The 21,274-nt window shown below is 42.9% G+C and overlaps 1 protein-coding gene across 5 annotated transcripts in view; it reads left to right on the top strand.

Annotated features, from left to right (window-relative positions):
* Positions 1 to 21,274, top strand: part of ugt2a5 (UDP glucuronosyltransferase 2 family, polypeptide A5) — a 131,999-nt gene that overhangs the window by 28,647 nt on the left and 82,078 nt on the right. The window contains exon 2 of one of the 5 annotated variants that reach the window (XM_068030458.1): positions 18,772 to 19,219. The exons of 2 other annotated variants lie outside the window; for them this stretch is intronic. In XM_068030458.1, the coding sequence (XP_067886559.1) occupies positions 18,772 to 19,219 (448 nt within the window). Of the gene's footprint in view, positions 1 to 18,353; positions 19,220 to 21,274 lie in introns of those variants that run through there. 2 more of the 5 variants (XM_068030456.1, XM_068030453.1) reach the window with 2 other exon arrangements.

Below are 21,274 nucleotides of genomic sequence, written 5' to 3'. Positions count from 1 at the left end.
TCTTGATTATGTCAGGGGTAATGCTGTCCTTCCCAGGGGCTTTTCCACTGGCTGGAGAATCAATGGCATCACTGAGTTCCGATTTTGTTGGCTGTTCGTCCAGCTCATCCATGACTGGCAGAGACTGGGCTACATTGAGGGCGGTCTCAGTGACAGCATTTTCCCTGGAGTACAGTTCTAGGTAGTGCTCCACCCAGCGATCCATTTGCTTGCGTTGGTCAGTGATCGTGTCCCCTGATTTAGACTTGAGGGAGCGATCTTCTTAATGGTTGGCCCAAAAGCTCTCTTAATGCCATCATACATTCCTCTGATGTTTCTGGTGTCTGAGGCCAGCTGAATACGACTGCATACGTGTTGCCAGTAGTCATTTGCACAGAGCCTGGCTGTTCTTTGTGCAGCGCTTCTGGCTGCTTTAAGTGCTACAGATGTTAACTCGCTGGGGGCTTTCTTGTAGTTCAACAGTGCAATGCGCTTAGCGGCTATGACAGGTTCCAGCTCTTCAAAGTGAGGTTGAAACCAGTCTGCATTCTGCTTCTCATGTTTGCCATAGGTGGTCATTGCTGAGTCATAGATAGTGTCTCTGATGTGGGCCCACTTGGTCTCTGCATCCCCTGCAGGAGTGTTTTGAAGGGCTTTTTCAAGTGAATTTAGAAACTTATGTAACAGCTATGGATAAGAAGTTCTGTTAGTGTTGATGCGCAGCAGCCCTTCTGCTTGGAGTGATGCAGCTTCTTTGATTTGAGTCTAACTTTGCTGCGCACCAGGGAGTGGTCGGTGTCGCAGTCTGCACTGTGGAAGCAGTGTGTGATTTGAACGCTGTTTAAGGAGGCTCGCCTTGTGACGATGAGGTCCAGCTGGTGCCGACAACGTGATCTTGGGTACCTCCATGAAACCTGGTGACAGGGTTTAGTATGAAAGAACGAGTTGGTGATGCAAGGTTGTGATGGGTACACAACTCAAGCAGTCTCTGTCCATTCTCATTCATCCTTCCAATGCCATAGCGCCCTACTAGTGGCAAATTAACATGCACATATTAAATCTCTTGCCCTGCTGACTTAACACTGCAGTTACCGTTATTTTAAACCTGTTAACCATAAGTTTACTCAGTGAACACAACCTGAAAATGCACCATTTCCTATGCTCAAACCACCAATGTCAAGTTACGTTCAAGTTTTCTGCAAACCTCATTGGAATGTTTCCATATGTAAAATGGGCAGAAATCAGTATAAACAATTGGATCCCAAACAAACTCCCAACCCACACTATATATTTCTTCTTTAATTATGAAAATTAATTACGTATTTAGTCATTCATTCGAAAAAGATGTCACGCTGGAGGACTGGTGGGTTGCTAACGTCATATATATATTGAAGGAGGGTGATAGAACATGTCCAGGAACTGTAGACCAGTCAGCTTAACATTCGTGGTAGGAAAAATAATGCAATCCTTACTGAAAGGGGGAATTTAAAAACATCTAGAAACCAAAAACATAATGAATAAACTGCGAGGATTTCAAAAGGTAAAGTCTGGTTTTACCAACTTTACTGAATTCTTTGAAGAGGTAACAGAGCGAGTAGACAAGGGTAATGTATTAGATGTAATTCATCTAGATTTCCAAAAGATTTTCAGTAAGGTGCCACATTATAGACTAATGAATATGGTCAGAGTGTGTGGAATTAGGGCACAACTGACAGAATAGATAGCTACCTATACTCAAAGGATAACAAGTCAGGTCTCTTTGCTCTTGAAAAGAGAACCCTAAAAGAGTGTGCAGGAACAGAGGGACCTGAGGGTGCATGTGCATCAATCTTTGAAGGTGGCAGGACATATTGAGACAGTGGTTTGTAAAGCATATGGGATCTTGAGATTCATAAATAGAGGCATTGACTACAAAAGCAGGGAAGTTATGCTGAACTTTTATAAAACTCTGGTCTGGCCCCAACTGGAGTATTGCATATGGCTCTTGTCACAACATCTCAGGAAGGATGTGAGGGTCCTTGAGAGGGTGCAGAGGAGATTTACCAGAATGGTTCCAGGGATGGAGAATTTTAGTTAAAAGGTTAGATTGGGAAAGCTGGGTTTGTGTCTGTGCTGTAACTATTCTGTCATTCTGAAACTGCTTCTGTTCTCCTTAGAACAAAGGAGATTGAGGGGGGATTTATGAGATTTACTGGAAGTGCACAAGATTTTGACAGGCTTAAATAATTTACAAGGAAAAGCTGTTCCCATTAACAAATGGTACAAGGACTAAGGGCCACAGATTGAAAGTTTTGGACAAAAATGCAGGGGGAATATGAGGAAGCACTTTTTACGCAGTGGCTGGTAATGACCTGGAACTCGCTGCCCACAAGGGTGGTGGAAGCGGAGACGATGAATGTCTTCAAGAGGAAGTTTGATGATCACCTGAGAGAAATAGACTTGCAGGGCTACGGGGATCGAGCTGGGGAGTGGGACTGACTGCATAGCTCCGTGGAGAGCCGGCATGGACTTGATGTATCAAATGGCCTCCTTCTGTGCCATAAATAAATAAATGACTCTAAATAAATGACTAAATGACCTAATGAAGGTCTTGATAATTATGAAAGCTTTTATAGAGCAGACACAGAGAGCGTGTTTCCACTTGTGGGTATGCACAAAACTAGAGGTCACCAATATAAGAAATCATATCGGGAATTCAGAAGAAACTTCATTATCAAAGACTGGTGAGAATGTGGAACTTGTCACCACGGTGGTTGGTTTAGGCAAATAGTATAGATGTATTTAAGGGGAGGCTAGATATGCCAATGAGGGAGAAATGATAGAGCGTTATTCAGATAGAGTTGGATGAGGAAGGATGGGAGGAGTCTTGAGTGGAGCATAAATGCCAGCATGGACGATTTGGGCTGCATATTGTATGTAATTCTATGTAAAGTTTAAACTTATTTTATCAACAATTATGCACAGTACATGTTTTAAGAACTTGCAATCAGGGAAGCTTTTCCAGTTTTTAAAAATTCATTCTTGGGATGTGAGCGTCACTGGCCAGGCCAGCATTTATTGCCTACCCCTAATTGCCCTTGTGAAGATGGTGGTGAGCTGCCTTCTTGAACTGCTGTCATCCATGTGGCGTAGGAATACCCACAGTGCTTTTTTTCTGTAGCAGTTTGATACAACTGGTTTGCTATTCCATGTCAGAAGGCAATTAAGAGTCAACCATATTGCTGTGGATATGGAGTTACATGCAGGCTTGACCGGATAAGGATGGAAGATTTCCTCCCCTGAAGGATATTCGTGAATCAGATGCTTTTTGTAGCAATCCAGCAGTTTCACAACCATTATTAATAAGACTAGCATTTTATTACAGATTTATGAATTGATTTTATATTCCCCCAGCTGCCATGGTGAGAGTTGAACTCATGACTCCAGAGCATTAGTCAGGGCCTCTCGATTACTAGTCTATTATGCTATTGTTCCCCTTAATTTTTGACGTGACCTATATCATTAGGGCCCAACTGTATTCAAACCGTGAAAAGTGCATCACAGACTGTGAAATCTCGTGTCCTCCATAAAATCAGCCATTTTGAGAACTTCGCTCATTTTAGTGATTGACACAAGGCTCACCTCGTCGATTGGTAGATGAGGAAGGGCTTCTGGTGCAATTTTGAGAGTAGCATTCACAAGTATTAACAGACAAGTGAGAATGACAGAATGAGCAAATCAAAAACGGCCACAACCATTACTGCAGTACATCAAGTGAAAGAATTTGGAAGCTAAATTCTACATGCCGATGGTGGTTTAATGTTTTGTACAAGCTGCAATGTTTCATTGGATCACACACAGCGGGCAATGGTTCCACGTCACTTAGAGTCCAAAAGCCATCGCAGCAGAAAGACAGCATCTGACACTGCACAGATGGAAAACAAATATGCAAAAAAAAGCAACAATTTCATCTCTAGGAAGTTGGCAGAGAGCTCAGAAGATCATCAATTGTTTACAATGGAACTTGTGGATACTTTTGCAAACGCCAGCATACCATTGGAAAAACTTGATCACCTAAGCTGTGGGTATTCATTCAATGTAATGTGCAAAATGGTGGTTGCTTGCCAAGTGCAAATAAACTACAACAGGACTACCTACCAAAGGTTTTTGCTGTACATTGTGAGCAGATGAAGTCTCAGATTAACACGTGAGTCTTTTGCAATTATTTGTGATGAGTCCATTGATGAGCAAGACAACAATATGCTGCAAGTTTTGTTTGATTTTATGTCTGGTAAGGCCAAAAATGTACAGTCAGGAAAGCTAACAATTGTGCTCACAAACTGCGTCCACTTAGAAAGTGTTGATGACACCACAGTTTCCCAAGCAATAATCAAAGTTGTTTCAAAATATGGTGCAGATCTTAACAAAGTCGTTGTGTATTCAGACTAAATCTGCATGAGGTCTTTACTGGGAGAAGCTATGTGAAATTTTTTTTACACTTCGTCACAGAGAGGCAGCAGAGAGGCACTATAGGACTATACAAATAGTTAGCTATTTTAGGTTTCACACTAGCTCAGCCAGTATCACATCCTTGTGAGCTTCAGAAATTTCTCTGGCAGACTCTGGCATGTTACTTGTGTATGTAAAGAAATTCACAGGTAACTCATTAGCTAAAAATGAATCAGCCTTCAGTTCCTCAATGTCAGACATGCTCTGACTGATCCCTACGGTAAATAAATCAGGCCAGTTTAACTGTATTTTTAAGTCAATTTCTTCCCATTAGGGAGACTTTATTCCCTCCTACTACTACCAATGGCAAGTATTCCACTCTAACACTAACTTCACTGTTATACATAACTACTGTTATTGGACTAACTAGTCAGTTTCACACCAGTTTTTTGTAAGAGAATGTGACTTTGGGACTTCTTGAACTCTCTGAGATAACAGACATGCTGCAGCTAAATCAACGATGAAGGTAAGCTGTGAATCTATGACTTTCATTTTTACTGTGGGCACTGGAATTATATCTTCAGCCCTTTATCTCTCATCTTCCATATGTTTTTTTTTTGCTCTCGGACTGAATACAACTCTTGATGTTCCTGCTCGATAACATCAATTTCTGTTTCCATAGCAACCATATGCACATTTGAGGACTTCCAGGCTCCTAAACTAGCTTTATGTCTACCATGACCGTGACCTGATACATTGCTGCGACCTGGAGCTTTACTGCAGCCTGGAGCATTACTGTTTCCTCCACTCCTGCATGCCATCTGGATACGACTGACATTCCCAGGCACAGCATTTTGACTGGAAATAGCAGCATTTAGATGGCTGGTGGCTACCAGGGCAATGCTAGCATCTAAATTTCTGACTCTGAGTCTGTGAACTTGCTGCCATTCCCTAGTTCCTGTGGAAATCCAGTGGACTTGCCCTGCTTGCTCAGGAAAAGAACTTCCTTACAATCTGCCACTATCTTTACCTGCCATTTCCATGGTTGTGGTCTCATCACAGGCCTCCTTACATGTCAGCTTATTGCCTTTGTTCAAAAGCTTGGCCTGGATTTTATTGTTCTTTGGACCCCCAACAAACATGTATCTAAGGTTAACTTCAAAGTTTGCGCAATAACCATAGTGACAAGAGAATTTCTTTAATTTAAGAATATAATTTGCAATAGACTCACTTGGCAACTGCTTCCTTTCACGAAATGCAACTTGCAGTGCAATTTCGTTCTTAGTCATGCTACAAGTACAGAATCTCATTAATTTCTGAGAAGTCCAAAGTACTGGGGTCTTACGGTAACATTGGTTAAACACTACCTCAAAATCATCTGGCCCTATCATGGTGAGAAAAACATTAACCTTTATCCGCACCCCCTATTTTATTAGCTTGCAGCCAAATATGTAACCTTCATTCATAATTACACCAGTGCTCTTTGTGAGGGTTGAGTTCCCCCATTGTCCTAAAATATGTGCCATTTTTTTCAATTATATACTGTGCTCAGACACAAGCGAAGCAATATTTCAAATAACGCAAACTTCCTCAAAATCAACTTTGGGAGTTCCAAAAGGTGTGTCACAATGTTCTTCAGACTATAATCTCTCAAATGAATGTAAAAAAAAAAATCCATCCCGCCACATTGCCATGTTTCTGTTGTGTATTCACAGAGTAAATCTGCATGAGGTCTTTACTGGCAGCAGCCAAATTAAACTTTTATTTTACACCTTCCTAACAGAGAGGACAGCAGAGAGCTATTATAGCAGATACGCAACCTTAGGTTGCAATTCTATGGGTTCCCTCACCTCCAAACCCATCTCGGGTTGGGGGGTGGGGAGGGCATAAAATTCAGCCCATAATTTCTCTTGTCAGTGAGCTGTGGAAAAGCGAATTTGGCAAAGTCAACAAACTGGTCAGCTACTTTAAGAAGATCTTCAAATATTGCCCTAGCTGCAAGCTTCAATACAGGCAACATAATGCAAATGTGGTTGCAATGGCTGAAACTGGGGCAAAACATCTTCCTTCCTCCAGAATCAGTAATTACACGTTGAAATTCTTGGTTTCAGGCTGTACAGTATCATGCAGCTCACCTGAAATATTACTCAGACTTCGCCTCAGAAGAGCTCACACTGACACCGGTTTTAATAGACATTGTAGCTCTTCTAATTGATTTTCAGCTTAATGAGGAGATTCAATTTGTTACCAAGAATGCTACACAACAGATGAATTTAATCATTTGGTTTGAATCTCGACATGCCACAATCCACAAAGCTTACAATAAAGTAATGGATATACTGTTCTGGGCTGAAGCACAGTCAAATGAACAACAGTCTGATGATGCTGAAATATTCTTGCATGGCAAAGAAGCTCAGACAATATTACTGCTGCGGGGAGGAGACAAGCAGTGAAGAAAAAGTGGCTCAGAAATTTCAACAACCTTCTGTGGCATTCCTGAAAGCTGTGCATATCTTTGATCCTGCAGAAATGCACCTGTTGATGGTTGATTTAAATTTGTTTGATGCAATTCCTGGCTTTGGCAAGAACTATAAGCTGGATATTCCTGCTCATAAAAACATTGCAAAAGAAGCAGATTGTACTTTGCCTGTTCTGCAGTTTTGGTACTCTGTGGAATGCAGAATTCCCCACCTTACAAGTCTAGCACAGTGCTGTCTCATAATTCCAATAAACTCTGTGGATGCGGACAGAGCTGTGTCTAAACATGGACAGGTGTTCACAGCAGAGATAGGGAATGAAAAAAGCGATAGTTGCAGATTGCTCCATGCTCATATTCAACCATTCACTTCAGTGAGTAAAGAATGTGACCTGTTAATAGTCAACATTTTACAATAGTCTTTAAGCACACAATGTGGCACAGTGGCGCAGTGGTTAGCACCGCAGCCTCACAGCTTTAGTGACCTGAGTTCAATTCTGGTACTGCCTGTGTGGAGTTTGCAAGTTCTCCCTGTGACCGTGTGGGTTTTTGCCAGGTGCTCCGGTTTCCTCCCACAGCCAAAGACTTGCAGGTTGATAGGTAAATTGCCCATTATAAATTGCCCCTAGTATAGGTAGGGATGTGGTAGGAGTATGGGATTAGTATAAATGGGTGGTTGATGGTCGGCACAGACGCGGTGGGCCGAAGGGCCTGTTTCAGTGCTGTATCTCTAAATAAAAAAATGCCATTTGAAACCTTCCTTGCCTTTTTTTTTGTTTTAAATAGATCATTTTCATGGTTTGTTGCGACACTGAAATTTACAATTTAAATACGTAAAATCGTGAAATTCATGATTCTTAAAATGCTGTGACGTGAAATTTGTTAAATTAGACTGTGAATTTGGTCGGGCTCTATTTCATTTACCATAAAGATGCATTGAAAGAAACAGAATATAGAGCAGCACTCAGTGAAGATAAATCAAAAAATAAATGCCCAAAAAATTGCGATAAAACATCAGAAAAATTCATTTGTTTCCTGTTGTGCCAGAAAAGCTGGTTGTAATTTACACAGTGGGCTGAATTTTACACCGCCCCAGCTGGTCGGATAGTGGCGTGGGGGCGGCGTAAAATTGAGCGGGAGGCTCCAGGAGGCCTACCCGCCCCGCTTCCGCCTCCGGCCAAATTTATGACGTCGGACGGGGGGTGGGAAACGGCCAGTCCGGTGGCGCTCCTGGGACTAAGAGTTGCCAGCCCGCTGATTGGCCGGCACCTCACTGAGGTGGGACCTCCTCCCTCAAGTGGGTGCAAGTCCCGCCTCGGGACAATTAAAGCCCAGGGACCTGTAAAATGCAGGATGGATCCCCGGGCTAGGTGGAAGTGGGTTCACCACCGGCTTTCACGTCAGTGGCGAATTCCCATCTGCCTAAGGTAAAATCCAGCCCAGTGTCTCTGAGCTAGTGTAATTTGTAGGAACCTTGTAATATGAGGCTCTGTAATTTAGGAGTAGAGCCATTATTATGGGCAGAGAGGTGTTTGGATGGAGGTGTCGAATAACAATTGTAAATGATCAAGGAGATTAGGATATACTGTATTTACTGGGCATAACTCACTTATGTACAAAATTCCACAACCTCTAGGCAGTGTTTATGCTTTGTGCCCAGATTGCACATGGCCCTGGATGATAAAAACGCAGGAATTTTCAGGCCGTTAACTTCTTTACTAATCTCTCATTTATCATTCCAAATCACATATAGGGAAAACCACTAGTGCAAACCACCATTAGGGTTTCAAAGCAAGGCCCGTCAAAAGTAATGTTTAGAAAGTGATAGATCGACAACTGTTTGATTAAAGTTCCTCATTAAATAAAAGGATTCCACATTCTTTGTTTTTAATTCTATTTCAAGGAATGTTCACATATCATCATTAATAGAATATAACTACTCAAGTGGACACTGTGGCTTCAACATTAATATGAAGGTGGCTTCCGAGTGGGCAAGTAGAATGCATAGGTGATAGCCAGCAATCAATTAGGGTGGCAGCCATGGCTCAATGGGTAGGACTATTACCTCTGAGTCATAAGATTGTGAGTTCAAGCCCCATTCCAGCGACTTCAGCACAAAATCTAAGCCTACAGTTCCAATGCACTACCGTACTGTCAAAAGTGCCATTTTTGGCTGAGGCATTAAAAGCAGAGCCTATTAGGAGCAGTGTGGCAGATTTCAACAGTGTGTGAGTGTCTGCAGCAGCAAAACCAATCGGGAGCAGAGCAACAGACTTAAGTAGCTTAGGTGTATTGGTAGCAACCTATTGGGATCAGAACGGCAGACACCAGAGAAACAGTTTTCACGGTGGAGGACACTAGTACTATCCCAATAGTAACAGGTTATAGAAAGGGAGGAACTTAGAACAATCATCATCACTAGGGAAAAAGTACTGATCAAACTATTGGGGTTGAAGGCAGACAAGTCCCCAGGGCCTGATGGCCTACATCCTAGGGCCTTAAAGGAAGTGGCAGTGGAGATAATGGATGCATTGGTTATAATATTCCAAAATTCTCTGGATACGGGAAAGGTTCCAGTGGATTGGAAAAAAGCTAATGTAACGCCCTTATTCAAAAATGGAGGGAGGTAGAAACTAGGAAACTATAGACAAGTTAGTTTAACATCTCTCATTGAGAAATTGTTAGAATCCATTATTAAGGAAGTAATAACAGGACATTTAGAAAGTCAAAACGCAATCCATCAGAGCCAGCATGGTTTTATGAAGGGTAAATCGTGTTTGACTTATTTGCTAGAGTTCTTCGAAGCTGTAACATGCAAAGTGGATAATGGGGATCCTGTAGATGTAGTTTATCTGGACTTCCAGAAGGCATTTGATAAGGTGCCGCACAAAAGGTTAATACACAAGGTAAGTTTGCATGGGGTTAAGGGCTATTAATTAGCTTGGATAGAGGATTGGCTAACCAACAGAAAACAGAGCGTGGGTATAAATGGGTCTTTTTCTGGTTGGCAAGATGTAACTAGTGGGGTGCCACAGGGTTTGGTCCTCGGGCCCCAACTATTTACAATCTATATAAATTACTTGGATGCAAGGATAGAAGGTACTATAGTCAAATTTGCAGATGACACTAAAATAGGTGGGACAGTAAGTTGCAATAAAGAAATAAGAAATCTACAAATGGATATGGATAGATTAGATAAATGGGCCAAAATTTGGCAGATGGATTTTCATGTGGATAAGTGTAAGATTATCCATTTTGGTCAGAAGAATAGAAAGGCAAATTATTATCTAAATGGAGAGAAAGTTCAGAGTGCTTCAGTGCAGAGGGATCTGGGTGTCCTCGTGCATGAATCGCAGAAAATTAGTTTGCAGGTACAGCAGGTGATAAGGAAGGCGAATGGAATTTTGTCATTTATTGCTAAAGGAATAGTCTATAAAAGTAGGGAAGTGTTGCTGCAACTGTACAAGGCATTAGTGAGACCGCACCTGGAGTATTGCGTACAGTTTTGGTCCCCTTACTTGAGAAAGGATGTAGTTGTCATTGGAGGCAGTTCAGAGGAGGTTCACTAGATTGATTCCAGAGATGGGGGGGGTGCTTGTCTTATGAAGAGAGATTGAGCAGTTTAAGCCTTTACTCTCTGGAGTTTAGAAGAATGAGAGGAGATCTAATTGAGGTATATAAGATGATTAAGGGGATTGACAAAGTAGACATAGAGAGGATGTTTCCTCTTGTGGGGCAATCTAGAACGAGAGGTCATAGTTTTAGGAGAAGGGGTAGCAGATTTAAAACAGAGATGAGGAGAAATTACTTTTCTCAAAGGGTCACTGAATCTGTGGAATTCACTACCCCAGAGTGTGGTGGATGCCGGGACATTATGGAGTAGATAGACAGATTTTTAATTAGAAATGGGTTGAAGGGTTATGGAGAACGGGCAGGAAAGTGGAGTTGAGGCTGAGATGAGATCAGCCATGATCGTATTGAATGACGGAGCAGGCTCAAGGGGCTGAATTGCCTGCTCCTGCTCCCAGTTCTTATGTTCTTATAGGGAAAAATGTCACAACCAGCACAGAATGTGGAGCAGTGCAGGTATGTTTCAGATAAGTATTAAGTTTATTGTTTTTAGTGATTAGCATTTCTTTTTTGCTGTTTGCTAAACAAAGCAGCCTGAAAACTAAAAAGAATCTACAAATAAATATAGACTAAGAGGTCAGGGAGTGTAAACGTCAGGGAGAGAGGTATAAAGCACTAAAGTGAGATGAGTACAAGGGAAAAAGTTGATTGGAGAGTAGCTGGTGAGTGTTTTTTTTTGCAAACCATATCAGGAATGAATCTTAACTTTCCTCCTTCTAAGTTTAGTTAGTAGTCTAATAAATAGAGGCACAGCAGAGCACCTCTGTCTTATCAAATGCCCATCTTGTGCCAAGTGGGAGTTCTGCAGTGAGTAACTTACCTCCTGACTCCCCAAAGTCTGCCTCCCTTCTACAGGGCACAAGTCAGGAGTGTCAAGGAATACTCTCCAGTTGCCTGGTTGAGTGCAACTCCAATAACACTCAAGAAGCTCAACGCCATCTAGGCCAAAACTGCCTGCTTGATCATCCACCAGCTTAAGCATTCACTTCCTCCACCCCCATTCCGCAGTGGCGGCAGTGTGTACCATCTACAAGATGCACTGCAGCAGCTTGCCAAGTCACCTTTGACAGCACCTTCCAAACCCAATGACCACTACCACCTAGAAAAGCAAGTGCAGCAGACACATGGGAACACCACCACGTGAAGCTGCCCTCCAAGTCATACACCATCCTGCCTTGAAACTATATCGCTGTTCCTTCATCGTCATCACTGGGTCAAAATCTTGGAACTCCCTCCTTAACAGCACTTTGGGTGTATCAGGGAACTCCTCTTTGCTGATGGTGCTGCATTAACATCTCACACTGAAGAGTGTCTGCAGAGTCTCATCGACAGGTTTGCGGCTGCCTGCAACGAATTTGACCTAACCATCAGCCTCAAGAAAATGAACATCATGGGACAGGACGTCAGAAATACTCCATCCATCAATATCGGTGACCACGCTCTGGAAGTGGTTCAAGAGTTCACCCACCTAGGCTCAACTATCACCAGTAACCTGTCTCTCGATGCAGAAATCAACAAGCGCTTGGGAAAGGCTTCCACTGCTATGTCCAGACTGGCCAAGAGAGAGTGGGAAAATGGCGCACTGACACAGAACACAAAAGTCTGAGTGTATCAAGCCTGTGTCCTCAGTACCTTGCGCTACGGCAGCGAGGCCTGGACAACGTATGTCAGCCAAGAGCGACGTCTCAATTCATTCCATCTTCGCTGCCTCCGGAGAATCCTTGGCATCAGGTGGCAGGACCACATCTCCAGCACCGAAGTCCTCGAGGCGGCCAACATTCCCAGCATATACTCCCTACTGAGTCAGCGGCGCTTGAGATGGCTTGGCCATGTGAGCCGCATGGAAGATGGCAGGATCCCCAAGGACACATTGTACAGCGAGCTCGCCACTGGTATCAGACCTACCGGCCGTCCATGTCTCCGCTTTAAAGACGTCTGCAAACGCGACATGAAGTCCTGTAATATTGATCACAAGTCGTGGGAGTCAGTTGCCAGTGATCACCAGAGCTGGCAGGCAGCCATAAAGGTGGGACTAAAGTGTGGTGAGTCGAAGAGACTTAGCAGTTGGCAGGAAAAAAGACAGAAGCGCAAGGGGAGAGCCAACTGTGTAACAGCCCCGACAACCAATTTTATCTGCAGCACCTGTGGAAGAGTCTGTCACTCTAGTATTGGCCTTTATAGCCACTCCAGGCGCTGCTCCACAAACCACTGACCACCTCCAGGCACTTACCCATTGTCTCCCGAGACAAGGGGGCCAAAGAACTGGGTGTACCTACACCTCATGGACCGCAACCATTCAAGAAGGTGGCTCACCAACACCTTTTCAAAGGCAATAAGGGCAATTTGCAGCGAGGCTCACATCCCATGCATGAATAAAAAAATAAATTCAAAAGGGCGAGAAGCAAAGCTGGAAATGGAAGGCAGAAAACTAGCAAGTATGGAAAGCAGAGACAGTGGCGCAGTGGTTAGTACCACAGCCTCACCGCTCCAGCGACTTGGGTTCAGTTCTGGGTACTGCCTGTGTGGAGTTTGCACGTTCTCTCTGTGACTGCGTGGGTTTTCTCCGGGTGCTCCGGTTTCCTCCCACAAGCCAAAAGACTTGCAGGTTGATAGGTAAATTGGCCATTATAAATTGTCACTAGTATAGGTAGGTGGTAGGGAAATATAGGGACAGGTGGGGATGTTTGGTAGGAATATGGGATTAGTGTAGGATTAGTATAAATGGTCGGCACAGACTTGGTGGGCCGAAGGGCCTGTTTCAGTGCTGTATCTCTAAAAACTTGCAGGCTGATAGGTAAATTTCCCCTAGTGTAAGTAGGTGGTAGGAGAATAGTGGGGATGTGGTAGGGACTATGGGGTTAAATATAGGATTAATATGAATGGGTGGTTGTTGCTTGGCACAGACGCGGTGGGCCGAAGGGCCTGTTTCAGTGCTGTATCTCTAAATAAAAATAAATGAAACAGAGGCTAGAAAATAGACTACAAAGGAGTTTTGCACTGCTTAATGTGCATACTTCAATGTAAGGAGTCTAGTGAATAAGGCCAATGAGATGAGGGTAAAGGTAGATATGGGCAAGTACACTATCATAGCTAGTACTGGAACATGGCTTAAAGAAGGGCCGGAATGGCAGCTCAACATTCCTGGGTACAGGGTTTTCTGATGAGTTACAGAAGGGGATTAAAAAGAGGAGGGGTTAGCAATTTTGTGGAAGGATCAATCACAGCTGTGGGAAGAGATGATGTGCTGGAAGGATCATCAAATGAGTCCAGATGATTGAACTGAAGAACAACAGAAGGGTAATCACACTGCTGGGAGTGTACCAAAGGCTCCCAAACAGTTATTGAGAAGTAGAAGAGCAGATATGTAGGCAAATATCTAAGAGATGTAAAAACATTCTGTCAACAATAGTAGGGGATTTCAACCATCCTAATGTAGCTGGGATGGAGTCAGTGTGAAAGGTATGAAGAGGGCAAAATTCTTAAAATGCATTCAGGAGAATTTTTTTATCCATTAAGTAACAAGCCCAAAAAGAGAAGGGGCTATTCTGGTCTTAGTTTTAGGGAACGAATTTTAGCAGGTAGAAGAAATATCAGTCAGATAGCATTCATAATTCAGTTAGATTTAGCATAGTTATGGAACAGGACAAAGATAAACCAGGAGTAAAAGTTTTTAACTGGAGGAAGGCCAATTTTACTAAGCTGAGATGTGATTTAGAAAACGTGGACTGGAAACAGCTGCTTGAAGATAAATCAGTGACAGAACAGTGAGAGACATGCGAGGAGAAGACAGTGAGAGTTCAGAACAAAATGTTCCAGAAAAATAAAGGGTGGGACTCCAAAATCTAGAGCCCCTTGGATGTAAAGGAACAAAAAGGTAGATAAGGCAAAAAACAAAGCTTATGTCAGATACCGAAATTCTAGAGGAATATTGAATGTGCAGGGGTGAAATTAAAAAGGAAATTAAGAAAGCAACGAAGAGAATGAAAAAATATTGGCAAATAAAATCAAAGAGAACTCACAGATGTTTTATAAGTACACAGAGAGCAAAAGAATAACTAAGGAAAGAAGAGAACCTAATAGAGACCAAAAAGTTAACTTATGTGTTGAGGCAGAAGATGTGGGCATGGTTCTTAATGTATATTTTGTATCTTTCTTCACAAAAGAGGGGGATAATGCAGACATTGTAGTTAGGGAAGAGGAGTGTGAAATATTGGTTGGGATAAACATAGTGAAAGATGAAATATTATGCAGTTTAGCATCTGTGAAAGTGGATAAATCCCCAGGCAGTTTGTTCCAGGCAGTTAAGAGAAGCAAGGGAAGAAATAGCGCAAGCTGTGACCATCATTTTCCAATCATCTCTAGCTATAGGCATAGTGCCAGAGGATTAGAAGGCAGCTAACGTTGTACCGTTGATTAAAAAGGGAGAAAGGGATGGGCCAAGCAATTACAGGCCAGTCAGCCTACCTTTGGTGATGGGCAAATTGTCAAGGGACAGTATTAATCATCATTTAGAATGGCGTGGATTAATCAGCATGGATTTGTTAAGGGAATGTTGTTGTGGCTAACTTGATTGAATTTTTTGAGGAGGTAACAGGGAAGGTTGATGAGGGTAGCACATTTGATATAGTCTACATTGATTTTAGCAAGGCTTTTGACAAGGCCCTACATGGCAGATTGGTCAGAAAAGTAAAAGTCCATGGGATTCAAGGGAAAGCAGCAAGTTGGATTCAAAATTGGCCCAATGGCAGAAAGCAAAGGGTACTGGTTGATGGGCATTTTTCTGGTTTGAAGGCTGTTTTCAGTGGGGATCTGCAGGGCTCATTATGAGGATCTCTTGCTTTTTTGTGGTATACTTCAATGATTTAAATTTAAACATGGGGGCCATGATTAAGAGATTTGCAGATAATACAAAAGTTGGCTGTATGGTTGACAGAGGGGAAGAAAGCTGTAGACTGCAGAAAGATATCAATGGACTGATCAAGTGGGCAGAAAAGTGGGAACTGGAATTCTATCCAGAGTAGTGTGATGTCATGCATTTGGGGACGGCAAACAAGGCAAGGGAATATACAATAAATGGTAAGATACTGAGAAGTGTAGAAGAACAGAGTGACCTTGGAGTGCAAGTCCGCAGATTCCTGAAGGTTGCAGCCAGGTAGATAAGAATGCATACGGGGATACTTTCCTTTATTAGCCGAGGCATTGAATATAATAGTGCAGGGAGGCTATGCTAGAACTGTATAAAATACTAGTTAGGCCACAGCTATAGTATTGCGTTACATTACAGGAAGGACATAATTATGCTAGTGAGGATACAGAGAAGATTTACGAGGATGTTGCCAGGACTGGAAAATTTTAGCAAGGAGGAATGATTGGATAGGCTGGAAACAGAGGAGGCTGAGGGGAGATTTAATTGAGGTGTTAAAATTATGAGGGGCCTAGATAGAGTGGATAAGAAGGACCTATTTCCGTTAGCAGAGGCCAATAACCAGGGGACATAAATTTAAAGTAATTGGTAAAGGATTAGAGGGGAGATAAGGAGAAATGCTTTCACCCAGAGGGTGGTGAGGGTCTGGAGCACAGTGGATGAATGGATGGTAGAGGCAGAAACCTTCATCACATTTTAAAAACACATGGATATGCACTTGAAATGGTGTTACCTATAAGGTGATGGATCAACAGTTGGAAAGTGGGATTTAGGCTGGTACAGGAAGGATGAGCTGAATGGCCTCCTGTGTGGTAATTTATATAATTGATATAACCTTTCAACTAGCAATTCTGATACAATCAAGAAAATAAATCCTCCCAAGGATGTATGGCGATCAAATGGTTACAATATTGTCAAGCCCATAAGAAATTATTAATTGACAACAACTCCTGACTAATCTTTTCACAACTTCTGCCTTGTGTTCTTTTAATTATTTTGACACTTTATTGGGTAATGTTTTGACTTTATCACTCTGCCATATATATGTTAAACTCAAGATGTGATTTCCTGATTATCTCAGTTCTCAGTGTTGTTTGGGTTGAATATACAGCCAATTGCACAATCCAGCTTTATCATATGTTTGGTGGGATTTTTATATTGGTGGGCCCTGCTACTGTTATCACATATCTCTACTTCCTGCCATTTCTCAGGGATCTTTTGCTCCCACCAATGACTTGCGTAACTATATTTTCTCCAGCAGGTTTTGAGGACTGTGCTTGTGGATAGAGCAAATTTAGAATAGTGCTCCTTCCAAATAGTGCCCAGTGGTGCTGCATTTTTATGGGGGAGCCTGAGGGCTTTGTTCTCCTGGGAAAAGATAATTTTTACTTTCAGAATGGTGCATTCTGTTTAATTTCAACACTTTTACTTCATACTTGATAGATTATTAACTTAAACTAATCATAGGAGTAATAAGTGAGGTTTGGGTTGATCTATATTCTATAGATCAATATTTGCATCACTTCCATGATTGGTACCCGAGTAGTCACTGTTCAATTGCACACTAATGCTGTTGTTCACTAAACTACTCTCCACAACTACTGTCCACCTCTAACCCCTGCCCAGTTCAGTGGTGTTCTCCTCCTCTATTCCCCTTTATATCACTGTAAATAGAGCAGCATCTCTTCCCTCCCACCAACTTGGTCACAGTTGACTGCTCTGCTTTACCCATTCTGAAGTCTGTGTATCATTCTGCTGCTTCCTGGTGGCCATAGACCTCTTTACTTCTGCTCTCAGTGGCTGAAAACTGCTCTGTCTCCTGTTGGTACTCAAAGATTCTTGTCTCCTTCCTGGCTGCTGTCTCTGTCTCTGTCTCTTGTTCTTGATAAATTGACTTTGCCCTGGAGCTCTCCCCTCAAAATGTTTTCATTCCTAGTGCATTGAGTCTGCTATAGACTCTGTCATCCATATCAGAATCCAAACCCAACCAAATTTATTCCAGTTATAGACCATTACTCCCAAATTGTCTTGGCTTAGAGGTAGCACTCCATTCAAGAGGCTTGAGTACATAATCTAGGCTGATGCTGCAGTGCAGTATTGAGGGACTGCAGAACTGTTGACTGTCGTCTTTCAGATGAGAAGTTAAAGCAAGGCTCCGTTTCCCCGTCAGGTATATGTAAACGACCGCATAGTAGTAGACAGAGAAGATTTTTCCCTGGTGTCCTAGCCAACATTTATCACTCATCAATAAACCAGAATATATGGTCAATATTTCACTGCTGTTTGTGGGACTTAGCTATGTACAATTGTTTACCACATTTCATACACTACAGCAGTAACTATACCTCAAAAATACTTCTTTCACCACAAAGTACTTTGGGACATCCTCAGGTTGTGAAAAGTGTTTTAACCCCACGCTGGTTCAATTTCTTTCCACCAAACTTCCTGCTTTAAATTCTGGCTTAGTCTTTTGTTGTTGTTCAGAGGCCACCACGCCCGAGACTTGAGTCTATTCCTATTGGTTGTGTGGTTCCTGGAGGTATCTGCTGATCCTGAATGTTTGCCAGTCCTTCGTAAGCTATCATCAATAGTAACAGCTGCTTCCAGTTTGGTGTTCTCCAGTCAGGGCCACAGTTGGCTCTGTATTAGTGTCCCATTTGATGCAGACCTCTTTGTGTTAGGGGTGGGCACCATTATTGCTGTATGAATCAAGCGACACAGCAGTTTGCGGTTGGTACCGAGCAGTCAGTGTTTAAAAGATGCCCCATGGCACTAGGGTGGCATGTCAGCTGATTTACTGAGCAGCAATTGTTACTGCTTTTTATATCTGATTCACTTTTGAAAGTTACTATTGAATCCGGATCCGATCTGAATATTTCTTAATCCAGTGCAGGAATTTTCATTTGCTTTCACTTTATATTGCGGAAATGAATTTCGTTCCCCAAAAGTCCCGTAGTTCAATGGCTCCAATTTGTTCTGATCCATACTGATAGGAGCATCTTTCTGGTGTGTCTGTAAAGGTGTGATTCAAGGGATCGGTGCAGATCTACACTCTATATCATTCCCGATGGACATGATGCAGCTCAGGCGTCTGTTTGCAATGTTTCTCTTTCTCCAGAGGGTTACTGGTGAGAATGTGCTGATCTGGCCTGCAGAAGGCAGTCACTGGATTAATTTAAAACCTGTCATTGAGGAGCTGATCGAGAGGGGTCATAATGTTACCGTGGTTGTCTATTCGGCTGCACTCTACATAAACTATTCTGAACCCTCACCCATGAAATTTGTCGTATTTCAAGTCCCATTTTCCCCTGAATCATACGAAGATTTTTTGAAGGAATCAACAGCATTCTGGATGTATGAGAAACCTTATATATCTTACTGGGCTGGGTACAAAAGGTTCTCAGTGATCATGGCAAATGGAATAAAACTAAACAGACAGATATGTGATGGTGTACTAAAGAACCACGAACTAGTGCAAAGACTACAGGAATCAAAGTTTAATGTCCTGCTGGCTGACCCTCTACATATTTGTGGTGACCTTCTGGCTATGAAGCTGGGAATTCCCTTCATCTTCACTCTGAGATACTCCCCAGGATTTGCAGTGGAGAGGCTCTGTGGGCAAATCCCAGCTCCTCCTTCCTATGTACCTGCTACTCTGTCAGAGTTTTCTGATAGGATGACCTTCATCGAAAGGTTTCAAAATGTCCTTTACTTTCTCATGTATGATTGGGTGTGCACTCAGTTGTGGCGTGATTGGGACTCATATTACAGTGAAGCTTTAGGTGAGTTGGAAAGTTTTGTTCCTCATAATTGATGTGATCATTAAGTTACTTTTGGCTTTCAGAATCTCACCTATTTCTGATAATCCAGTAAATTCATTGTAGTTTTAAAAGCTTGCAATTACTGTTGTTGATATTAGCAGAGAAGAGGCAGTAACCTGGTTACTTTAGATGGATTTAAGGGCTCCATCAAAATATCAGATAGACGGTTGCAATTTATAAATAAAGAACTTGTGTTTATATTACACCTTTGACAATCTCAGGACATCTAGGACCACTGTGGCACCTGCCTAAGGTGGGGTAGTGGGGGAGGGAATTTGCTGTGGTGCCTTGCCTCATTGTAGTGTGACTTATTCTGTGCTTGATTGTCTCACCAAAGTCCTCTTTAAACTTGAAACACACAACTTATTAACCCTGGACAGCAGAAATTTACCCAGCACCATTGCCTACAGTGCTTTTAAAGCACAAGTGACAGAAAGCGCATTGCATGACATGATTCCATGATTTGCATTGTATTATATTTAATACTTTGTATATGGGCAGCACTGGCAAGGACAGCATTTATTGCCCATCCCTTATTGCCCTTGAACTGAATGGCTTGCTGGACCATTTCAGAAGGCAGTTAAGAGTCAACCACATTGCTATGGGTCTGGAGTCACATGTAGGCCAGACCAGGTAAGGACAGCAGACTTTCTTCCCTAAAGGATATTAGCAACAATTTACAATAGTTTTATGGCACCATTACTGATAGTAGCTTACAATTCCAAATTCTTTAGACTAATTGAATTCAAATTCCACCAGCTGCTGTGGTGGGATTTAAACCCATGCCCTCAGGGCATTAGCCTGGACTTCTGGATTATTAGTCCAGTGACATTACCACTATGGCACCGTCTTCCCGTAGGTATATGGGTATACCTATCCACATTTGGTTGGACATATTATGGGGGGAGTTTTATGCTGGTAGCAGGGGTCTCGACGTCAGGGGAAACTGACGCCGAGATCCCCGTGTTGCCAATTTTCTGGAAGGCTCACCGAATTTAGTGCCAATTAGACACTTAAGTGGACAGCAGCAGGCCTTCCATTGGATTTAGGACCCCGGAGGCAGTGGCTGTTGCTGGGGATGACTGTCCTGGAGGCTGAGGATCATCACTGGACCCAGGCCACAGGTAGGTCAGGGCGGGAGGGGTCTCGTGGGCTGGGGGTCATGGGAGGGGTTCGGCAGCAAGGGCAGGGGATGGCCCTCAGCAGGCCCCCACCCCTCCTGATGCCAGGTCCCACATTCAAGCACTAAGTACCTTTGAATGAGGGACCCCCTCCCGAGCTGGGGAGCAGCCTGAACGGTTTCCGTGCCGTGCTTCCTGTGCAGTGACAGGGCTGCCCACCACACGGCTAATTGCGGCTGCGGAGGGACGAGGCCGTTAACTGGGGGTTAATTACCCAGTTAAGGGCTTTAATTGGCGTCCGGGCGGGAACGTCATTCACAGACTTTCCCTCACTGAACTAAATTTTGACGGAGGCGGGATGGTGGCGAGAACGACCATCCCACCCGATTTTACACTCTCCCCACCTCCAAACCCACTGCAGGGGAGAACATAAGATTTCCCCTATATGTTTAATGCCATTTCCAAAGGAAATCCCAGAAGTGGTTCATTACCCAGTTTCCTCCCCTGCCCAGTCAAGTTATGCCAGTTTAGCAGTTTACTGATATAACCAATACAAATGGTCCCTTGTAGTTTTCATACTTGCCAAATGATCATGTTACAATTTACTATTTATTCTAAATAAATAACAGAAAATGTTGCCAGGGCTCAAAAGTTGCAGCTATGAGGAAAGATTGGATTGGCTAGGATTGTTTTCCTTAGAACAGTGGAGGCTGAGGGGTGACATAATAGAGGTGTACAAAATTATGAGGGGCCTAGATAGAGTAGACAGGAAGGACCTGTTTCCCCTAGCGCAGAGGTCAATTACCAGGGGGCACAGATTTAAGGTGATTGGTAGAAGGAATAGAGGGGACATGAGGAAAAACATTTTCACCCAGAGGGTGGTGGGTGTCTGGAA

Source organism: Heterodontus francisci, chromosome 4 (genome assembly GCF_036365525.1).
Source record: "Heterodontus francisci isolate sHetFra1 chromosome 4, sHetFra1.hap1, whole genome shotgun sequence".
Lineage (NCBI taxonomy): Eukaryota > Metazoa > Chordata > Chondrichthyes > Heterodontiformes > Heterodontidae > Heterodontus > Heterodontus francisci.
Note: the sequence above shows the minus strand (reverse complement) of the source record. Positions and strands in the feature narration are given on the sequence as shown.